Source organism: Daktulosphaira vitifoliae, unplaced genomic scaffold (assembly GCF_025091365.1).
Source record: "Daktulosphaira vitifoliae isolate Bord-2020 unplaced genomic scaffold, ASM2509136v1 Scaffold_416, whole genome shotgun sequence".
NCBI lineage: Eukaryota > Metazoa > Arthropoda > Insecta > Hemiptera > Phylloxeridae > Daktulosphaira > Daktulosphaira vitifoliae.
The window spans coordinates 1-10,325 of NW_026099981.1; the positions used below are offsets into that span (position 1 = coordinate 1).

The window sequence follows — 10,325 nt, forward strand, 5'->3', positions numbered from 1 at the left end:
AGAGGGAGTAAAGGTAAAACGTCAATCGTATATAAGATGAGAGAAAACAGATTTAGATGGTTTGGTCATATCATGAGGAAAGAGGAATCGGAAGCTACAAGAACAGTTATAGAATTGAATGTAGAAGGAAGAAGAGGTAGAGGAAGATCAAAAAAAGAGATGGAGAGATGTTATTGAATGCGATATGAGGACATCTGATGTGAGCGTAGAGGATGTGGGAGATTGTGTCAAGTGAAAGTATAGGATAAGGGTGGCCGACCCCAAGTAGTTGGGATTCAGGCGAGGAAAAAGAAGAAGATTTAAATTATTTTATCTTATGAAAATAAATAAAATAATAATAATATTGTCTTACTTCAGCAAACAGTTTATTTAATGTCATTTCATATTCTAATTGAGTCTCATTATTGTATAAATGTGGTTGCATGTGATTCCACATATGGCAGAACCAATTGAACTTGTCAACATGTTCTAATGAATAAACATAAACATAAATTAATGCATAAATTTCGAAAAAATATTTATTTATAAACAGAGTGGAACAATTTTAATAACTTATAATGTACTTAATAGTATGCAATTTTTATAAACTTGAACTATATTTTAAAATTATCATTAAACATTTTTTTCAATCATGTAAAATAATGTAAATATATACTCATTAAATTTTTATTTAGCAATTTTTTAGAATTTTCAAGTCAGAGAGCTTAAAGATTAAATTTAGAGAAAAATGTTGATATCATATACTTTTTTTAAATTCAGATGTTACGTTTCTACAGCTTTTTGAAGTTGGTTAAAATTTTATATTTTTTTATTTTATTATATCAAACGTCGGCCCATGTAATTAAAAAAAAAATAAAGGATCCATATTCTTATATATGATATTTTAAACCCATACTAACCATCACTATTGAATTTTTTCCAAGAAAATTATCAAGTACTTTGTTTAATTGTCGTCTTTCCTAAAATATTTTTATAAAACTATGCGTATAATTTATTATACGCATAGAATAACAATTAGTTATCCACTCAAGACCTATAATAATAAGAAAAGACAATACGACACCATCTTAAGGGCTCCTTTTACTTTAGTAACACACCCAAACAAAAAAATCTTCGTTCGCCTATGGCTCCCTAAGTTCCAATACATTATTTAGTTAAATATTTTTTTTAATTTACCCAAAATCGTGTCGTCGCCTTCGTTTTCTTCCCACGTTCCTTTATGAAAGTATTTGCCAGAAAATCCTAAATTAAATTTAAACCCTGGTACTAATTTACTTATTCGCTCTTGTGTCTGGATTAAATCCTACGCAAAAACATTTAAATTGATATAGATTTTGTATCAATAACATAATTGCCTATGGACAGTTATATTATTGTATTACAATCTTTATTGAACTTAAACACACTCACGTGCACATCTTCTTTCCACATTCTAATACCAGTTTCGCCGACAAATATATCATCAATATCGACCAGTACTTGGCGCTCAAGCGATATGCTCAACAGTCCCTTGCTTAAGTACGATAACGAATCTAACAAAAGCAACCGATGCAGCCAGAACCTCAATCCTGAACCAAATAATACCCTGGATATTCCGTCGTACATACCGTGGTCTTGTATGACAGTAGCCAGAGGAATGTATTCGCTCTGCGAACTGAACGAGTCATTGCTACCCCATGCAACAGGTTCGTAAGTTGTATCGTTGGCACCAAAAACGGTCCAATCATCGCCGGGTAAAGGCCCTTGATATACACCACCTGCTCTGGAAATTCTTAGTACTGGCGACGCTGAATTCAACATGGCGTCCTATATTTAAAGTTCATTAAAATCGTTGGAGTTGGTGAGATTTTTTGAAAAGTAAACAAAGATAATATACTAGTAACAATATACTCACTCTCAGTGAGAGTTTCGTGTGCGTGTATAATGGAAACCCTCTAACTTGTACGCCGACCGCTCGACGTTCTGTCGGCGGGAAAAACCCTATTATACCAACCCCGTATTCCCTGCAGTATTTATCTAATAGCTCTCTATTCCATTTGTCCATATTTAAGTACTTATAGTAGTTTTCAAAAACGATAACGGAATAACGACCTTTATCTAAGTAAGTAAGAGCCGGTAACGACTTTCCGGCTATTTCCATTTTATACCTGCAAAACAAAAAATTAAATTGAATAATTATAATTTTAGAAAAGAATTTACCTTATATTTAGATGATTGGAATATTAAGTTAAGCAATCGGTAATTTAATCAAATGTTCTAAGTAGGTAAGTAATACTCTAAATTTCTTAGAATATCAATTATTACTTTATTTTGACATATAAATTAAAAGGTGTAACAAAATAAAATTGTACATTAAACTACGACAAAATCACACATGCTCGTGTATATTGAAACAACGTAAATAATAATATAAAATGATTAGAGCTCGGAAATTGATGACTTAAAAACCTTTAGAGATGAATAAAATTTTACAACAATTTTTTTTATTTCTTAGCAAATTGGTTACTTGAACAGAATAAATGTTGTTTTTACTGTTTATCATTATCTATGAATAATATCCATAAACTATAATTAGTCATAAAACTTTACACTTTTGTTAATCATGATCGAGACATTTTTTTTCAGTGTATAATTAAATAACAGAGAATCTATGAGGCTTTTATAAGATAAAAAATCCAAAACAGTCCACGAATAATACAAGTTACAAGATGCACTTTGTTGTCTATATTTTATTTTTATTTTTTAATGAGGTAGTAATTACTGGAGAGATACCAGGAAAAATATATGATATGTCATTTGCATGTTGGAGCAGATTTTATAATAGGATGTTCCTAACATTTTTTACACTGAAAACTAAATTATATCTTTAAACCACTTTTTATGAATAAATGAGCAGTCTCTGATCAAGTACTTTATAAATTGCGAATTTATAACTAAATAAAACTGTTATTATTAATAACAATTAAAATTAATACCAATAGACGATATATTTTATTATTGATTTTCTACAAAACATACAACATATACATTATAACAAATGATTTTTAAATAGAAGCCACTATTTAACACTTCCGAGATGCAATATTTTAATTCATCATATTTGGCTGATATTAACCATTTATATCATTCTCATCAACTGAATCTAGTTTAATTTGTAAATTTAAATACGTTGTTATACTATTTTTTCTAAATAAAAAACAAGATATTGAAAATTATTGGCGATACGAATAACATTATTTCATATTCAAAAATATTGATTAAAAATACTTAATTATATAAACAACAACAATTGAATAACAAAAAATTATTATCATATGTTATCACTAGATATGAAACCCTTTTAAATACATCTAAAGACATGCGGTTCTCATAAAAATCACGAGTTTCCAGAGTAGGTAGGAAGATTTTTGTCCAGTTTAAAGGTATTAAATAGACAAATGATTAAAACGGCTATTTCGCGAGCCGTCACGTTTTTCTAAATCACTCAGCTTCAGAAAAATCTCACGTTCTTGAAATGAAAGATAATTTAACATTAGGAAATGTGTTAAATTCATAACCTAACTTCTTACCACTCTCGAATATAGCACGTTTACTCCTATTATCTATATCAGAATAATACAAAAACTAAAAGAACATAAAGTGCAATTCAATTTCACAAATCATTACTAAAAATTTAACTCATCTGTCCAGCGTAAAATCATTGAGAGTCATTATTTTTCGAACACAAAATTTCTAAAGCTATTCATAAAATGTGTTTATTTTATACATAAAATACCTTTTAAAATTAATAACTACCATAAAATACACGTACCTATTGTACAAACGCACTTTTAATTCTTACTGAAAAATACACGAAAAATTTGTTTTAGCAAGTCACAAAACAATTTCGGTTTCTTAAAATTGTTAGTAAATTATTTTTTAATTTGTCTGTCGATTAATGTACGTATTATATTTCCAGTCGACTTGAAATCAATAAAGTTGCTTAAGATTTAAACAAATTAAAACAAAAACTGTTATAAAATAAATGAATGAAACCCCTACGGTTAAAGATTTGCTTATGTTGGCAATAAAAATATAAAATATAAAATTGAAATAATAAAACACACTGTCATACAGAAAGAACATAACTATCGAATTCCGTTTAGTAAACGGGTTTATTAAAAATCGTAACACAAAAATAAATGCTTATGGCAGTATACATAATAGTTAAACAGATTTTTTTCGGAAGTTTCTTGGAATACCTACTGGTATTTAAGGTTTATTAGTAGTTTTGTTAAGTAAAAAAGAGCAAATCCATAACAACCACACAAAGGGACGACGACCAGTACGCACGTTTCGGCAGTTTTATAGTTTCTCGAAGACACGAGTAACTACAAATAAAAATAAAAATGGCACATTTTTAGCTACAGATAAACCGGATTGGTACGATTTACCTTATAAGCAAATGGTATCAAAAATCTAAGTGCATTGCAAATATTTAGCTCGTTTAATTACAAATAAATTGTCACTGCTATTATGTTCATGATTAACAATGGTTAAATTTTTATAAAATTATTCTTTTCGAAAATATAAATGCTACTTAAGTCACAAGTACAATGTCACGCATCACGTAAATGGTCATATAAAACAATAGATTAGCTATCAGTTATTTTATATTAACGTTTAGTACATTTTATTACTGTATTATATCAAAAAGTATTTTTTAATTTTTAACCAAAATATTGAAAATCATTTTCACCGAAATTTGCAAAGTATTATTTCGAGGTTTACAAACTAGAATTTTACGATTTTTTGCTGTTAATTTGTTTTTACGTCCATATTTTGCTTTAGAAAAATAATAAAAAAAACTAGTTTAAAAAACAATGTGGTCGCTGATTTTATCCATTCACAATAAACATTAGGCCGACACTTAAATTACAACTAAGCCCTGAACAAGTGCGTTTTATGCATGAACAATTCCAAGAATTTTTCATTTAAATAATTAGTAACCGGATGTAGTTAATTAAAAAAATACACAAACGTTTAAAAATAGTTAATGTGTGTCTTACGAGTTCTTTAATAGTTTTACTTTTTTAATGACACATACTCGGAACCAATTATATTTTAGATAAATGATGACAATTTATAAATAATAATTTGTTCTTCATATCTGAAGTCATAATTTTATATAATCAACAAAGATAATATAAGTTTAAGGTGACACAAGCAATTTCTCATACCATGAGATAAATAAAAAAAAAAATTTATTGAATAGTTACGGGAGAATTAACATTACCCGTTAATAAAATGCAGAAGAGTGAGAGTAAACTTCAAGATTCGTTGTCACCTTTAGAGTTTGTGTTAACATAAAAACAATTCTATTTTAAAATTTAGTAGTACGTTTGTCGTAAAAAATCTAAACAATGTCGTTAATAAAAATGCTTTTCGAAAAACAAATAAAAAATATGCCAATTCGGCAATATATAAACGTTAGTAGGTGTATATTTACACAAAACATCTTTCAATAAAATTTTCAAGTAACTTGATGTGGGCAGAAGTAGTAACCTTTGTTGTAAAAATAAAAACGTAAAGAAATATTTCTTAGGTATTATTCATTTGATAACATTGTACCTCATACAACAGAGTACATAAACAGATTCTATTTTTACAGATGAACAGATTAAATTTATATTACGTATTCTCGTGGAAATCGTGCAATAAAATTGTAGTACTTAAGTCAAGTCAATAAGTACATGATGGTCTTGTCCATGCCCAGCTTTTATATAGATGCATTTTATGTCAGAAAGTTGGTACTTAACAGAATACAAGGCGAGAATTGTAAATATCGTTTAAAGAAAAACGTTTCTACATTTAATAGGAACAATTTTGGTAATTGACAAAGTTATTAAGAAAAATGCAAACAAGAATCAAATAAAAAATATATTTTCAAAAACTCGTGTCATACTGGCGAGTTAAAACAACTTACCAAAATATTATATTATTAATTTTTCAACAGTATATATTATTAAATATACGTAGCCAGTAGAAAACAAGTGAAAAATCCTGTTCGGTGAAACGGTTCATATGAAATCTATGTAAACCATATTCAAACTACATTATGTTGAGCGTTTTACGGCCAACAGGCTTTTATAGAGAACGTTATTTGCAGGGGGTATTTTCTATGACTGAAATAAAACACTGACCCGACTCCGACGACACGAGTCATAAGGCAAGGACGCGCTTCTAAATATTTTTTGATAGATTTATTTTTCAGAAAATTATTTCAAATACCGAAAGGCAAATCGGATTTTTTTTTGGACTAGTGGTAAACAAACTTTTGGCCTTTCCGATTGATCAAAAACGCATAATAATCCTCGTAGTGCGCGACTCGAATAAATCAGCAATGTAAATTTATCGAAAGGATTTATTGTACATTATCCCCTCAAAAAAAAAAAAACTAATCAAATAAGAGCAAGCATAAAATATATTTCCATTGACATTTTTTCCATCTGTTATTTATTTAAATTTAATGCGATCTAAAAAATAAAATATCGAAAACGAAACTATAAATCTATAATACACGTCACGGGTCGCTCTTCAATAACATTTCAGAATATCTTTCTCGCGGTATTTATTGTCGAATTATTAGATTTGTAATATAACGCAATAAAAATAAATCTTTTGCGATATGTTATCGACATAAGGTAGAACGCTGGAAGGGAATGTTTCACTGTCGAATTTTACAAATCGCAAATTAATAAAATTATGCATGTAAAATAAAAATAAAATGAAATTGATATTTTTTTAAATGTAAAATCTAAAAATAGTCAAGGGAATGGAAATTGAGATAGGAAACGCGGTACAAACGAATCGTACAAATCTAAATTCACACAGTCGAGCGCTTACCGCTTTCAAGTATAAATTACAAAAAATTTGAATTCTGAAAAGGTTTCTAATGTTACTGTTTAGATTAGATTTGATGAAACACACATAATAACCACTACAACGAAAGTACTGCTCAGGTTGTTCGGCAAATGATAATGGACGGCTCCGGTAGTAACTCTTCCAAAACCGCACATACATATTATAAACAAAACATAAAAGGGTTGAAACTTTGACAGTTTCATAACAAAATTTAATTCATCCAGCAAAAGTTGTTCGCAGGCGTGACCGCATTCAAGCACACCCCCTCCCTTTTCTTGCAAAAACGATGGTAGGGACATTTTGATTGATGTTTCGAAAATTATTAGCCGACTTATTGCCACAGTGAACTCATTACTTATACCCTTATATAAATATTATACCTAAAGTTTCCAAATGAGTTTTTTTCTTACACATTTTTAATAAATTAATCATTTAATAAATATAACGAATACGAGAAACACCCAACACATCCATACATTACTAAATAAGAGCAAAAAAGTATCGTTCGACCATTTTCAAAATTAACTACACAAATAGAACATTGTGTAACACGAATTAATGAATACTTTTTGTATATTTATTTAAATGGTCCCTATAATCATGTAATAACTTTTTAATAATGAAGTTTCAATTTAGCATTTTAGAAATAATACAAGAAACTATTGTTAATTATGAAAATAATTTCTAATTAAAATATACGAGACCAAGTGAGAATCGAATAAAGCAAGTTTTATTTCTGTAGATATTTTTAAACTGAAAATAATTATAAAGACAGTTTTCACAAATGATGAAAAATAACTTTAGAATAAATTTCAAGATAGCAAGATTAAGAAATTTCCATAGTTAATAATTAAAAGTTTGAAATATCTCTGAAATTAAAAAAACTTAATGACTTCTATATTATATTATAAAGCAGATTTTATAATTTCTTCTTGTTTATGTTAATTTGTTAGATGAGAAATTGTTTAGATCAAACTTACATCAATAAAATAACATAGTTTTAATATTTTTGTGATTCATTATAACTTTGCAATAAAAAAAAAGAATCTTTTAAAAAATTTTACTGGCAAAGTTAACAAATAACAGATTTAAAATCAATAAGTGTAAACACTAAATTATTAGATACTATAAAACTTTTAAAACCCTTATAAAATAAAGTATTTTAATATCATACATCAAATGTAAAGTGTTGTGACACGTCTAAAACAGGACAAGGTAACGTATTGAGGTGTAAACTACTGTAAGTAGATAATAATAAGAAAAAAACACTAAATGACAACAATTATAATAATTAAAATCAGTTACAATTGAAATAAGGTATTAATGAACAGTAGATTTATTTTATTAACCAACAGTTTATATTACACTCAATTATACAACGGTTTAAGTATTGTCCGCTTATAGAGGTCCACTTACTAATCGAGTACTAACTAAACCGCACTACATAATAGACTCTATCATGGTTTCATAATAAAAGTTACAATTTAAAAGTTAAATACATTTTTATTAATAAATAAAAATAAATAAGATAGTATATCTTTATTAATCGTTAAATTTGAGGATACAATATAATTGATTTATTTTAAGTATATATTTAGTTTTTTTGCAAATTAATTCCATTATTGAATTCAAAATGAAAATTTGAATTTATCATTCGCATTTTATATATAGGTCGTACAATTTTTATGATTGATATTAAAGTAAGCAAAGCAAAATATTATAATAATAATCGACCCAGTAAATTAGATAAACAGCATAAAAATCATATATAAAAGATTAATAAATAATTTATAATACATATTGATTACCTCAGTCTATTGTGAACAAGTGTTTCTGCAAGTTCTCTGCCGAGTCTCGAGTAAGTAGTTTCAACGAGAAGTAGAAGTTTCAAGTCTGTCCTCGGACGATTCGGAGTTTGTTGTGATGGCCTGTGGTCATTTGGAGGTCTGGACTGAAAATGTGGACACATTCCATAAGGTTTTAACCTAACGACTTTTCGGTCCCTTCGCATCAGCAGGCTGAAACACAATTCATCGACAAGTGAATTATTTATTGAAGTTATCAAAATAGCAAATGTAATCATATTATATAATAAAACAAGGAAAAATGTTTTTCTGGGAAAATAACTTAGCGTGCTCCAATTTTCAAGATTTTTTTTTTTTAACGAAAGTACTTGATCACGAGACTCCGGTAAAATAATTGCTGAAGGTCGGAAAATTTGAAATCGCACAGCGAGCGTTTTAAAATTTCGACTGTTTTTGAGAAAAAAATGATAGGTGACGCCAACGTTTTATGATTTAAGGTTTGAAATTTTCACCAGACCCGCCCAAAGACATTTCTGAAATATAAATAATTAGTTCAATTCGTTTATTTTTTACCGTTTATTATTACACACAATAAAAAATTGGATAATTACAATAAACATCCCACTAAATATCTGCTTAATATATAGTGTTACTAAAATATTAGTAACGTACTGGCGCTATATCTGATCAACCGTTTGTGTTTTAGACATTATTTAAAGATTTGTAATACCGGTATCTCTCATTTAGATAACTTGTGTAGAAAATTTTTCTTGATAACTACCATAATAAAAAATGTATAGAATATCATTACATAATTTTGCCGTCATGGTGGCACCAATAGTACCGGTTGGGTACTACCACTGGGTAGCATAAAACCAAATCAATGATGAATTTTTATTTGACATCCAAATCTTTAAATAATGTGTATAACATAAACTGCTGATCAGATAAACAACACAGTTTGTAATTTTTTTCTATCATATTATTCTTCTTCTTTCTTCTTATTCCTCGCCTTAATCCCAATTACTTGGTGTCGGCTACCCTTATCCTAAACTTCCACTTGACACGATCTCCCACATCCACTGCGCTCACATCAGCTGTCCTCATTATTATGGTTTAAAGATTACATTTTATCGTGGTATGTTTTTTTTCTATTGTTTTTATATTTTAGTCAAGCAGTTGGTCGTATAGATGGGGAGGAGTAAATACCAATTAAACACCTCTCTCTTTATAAAAATTTAGTGTTAGTCATAAATAATATGTACTTATACATTCTAAACTCATAAGAAATCAAATATTAAACAAAAAAAGATATTATTAAGTGCAATTAAAATATTTAAATTAAAGGAAAAACGAAAAGCTTTTAATAAAATTAAAGTTAATAATTTTATAAATTTATAAATGTGAATGTAGGCACTTGTGTTTGCAGTCTCTTCCTTTTAATATAATTGTCATTGAAATTAAAAAACTACATATTATTTATACTGATATTTTAATAACACTATATATTAAGCAGATATTTAATGGGATGTTTATTGAAATTATCCGATTTTTTATTGTGTGTATTAATATATTAATAATATTTAAACAAAACGCATAACAATAACGGTGTTATTG

At 27.9% G+C, this 10,325-nt stretch overlaps 1 protein-coding gene across 1 annotated transcript; it reads right to left on the minus strand.

Moving 5' to 3' along the window:
- Positions 1–289: 289 nt before the first annotated feature.
- On the minus strand, positions 290–9,322 carry LOC126909464 (bifunctional heparan sulfate N-deacetylase/N-sulfotransferase-like). The gene is made up of 5 exons (XM_050691888.1): positions 8,712–9,322; positions 1,895–2,147; positions 1,411–1,806; positions 1,177–1,303; positions 290–468 (listed from the first exon to the last, which is right to left on the minus strand). The coding sequence occupies exons 1-5, from the start codon at positions 8,984–8,986 to the stop codon at positions 305–307; spliced, it is 1,215 nt and encodes a 404-aa protein (XP_050547845.1). The 5' UTR covers positions 8,987–9,322; the 3' UTR covers positions 290–304.
- Between the last annotated feature and the right edge of the window lie 1,003 nt (positions 9,323–10,325).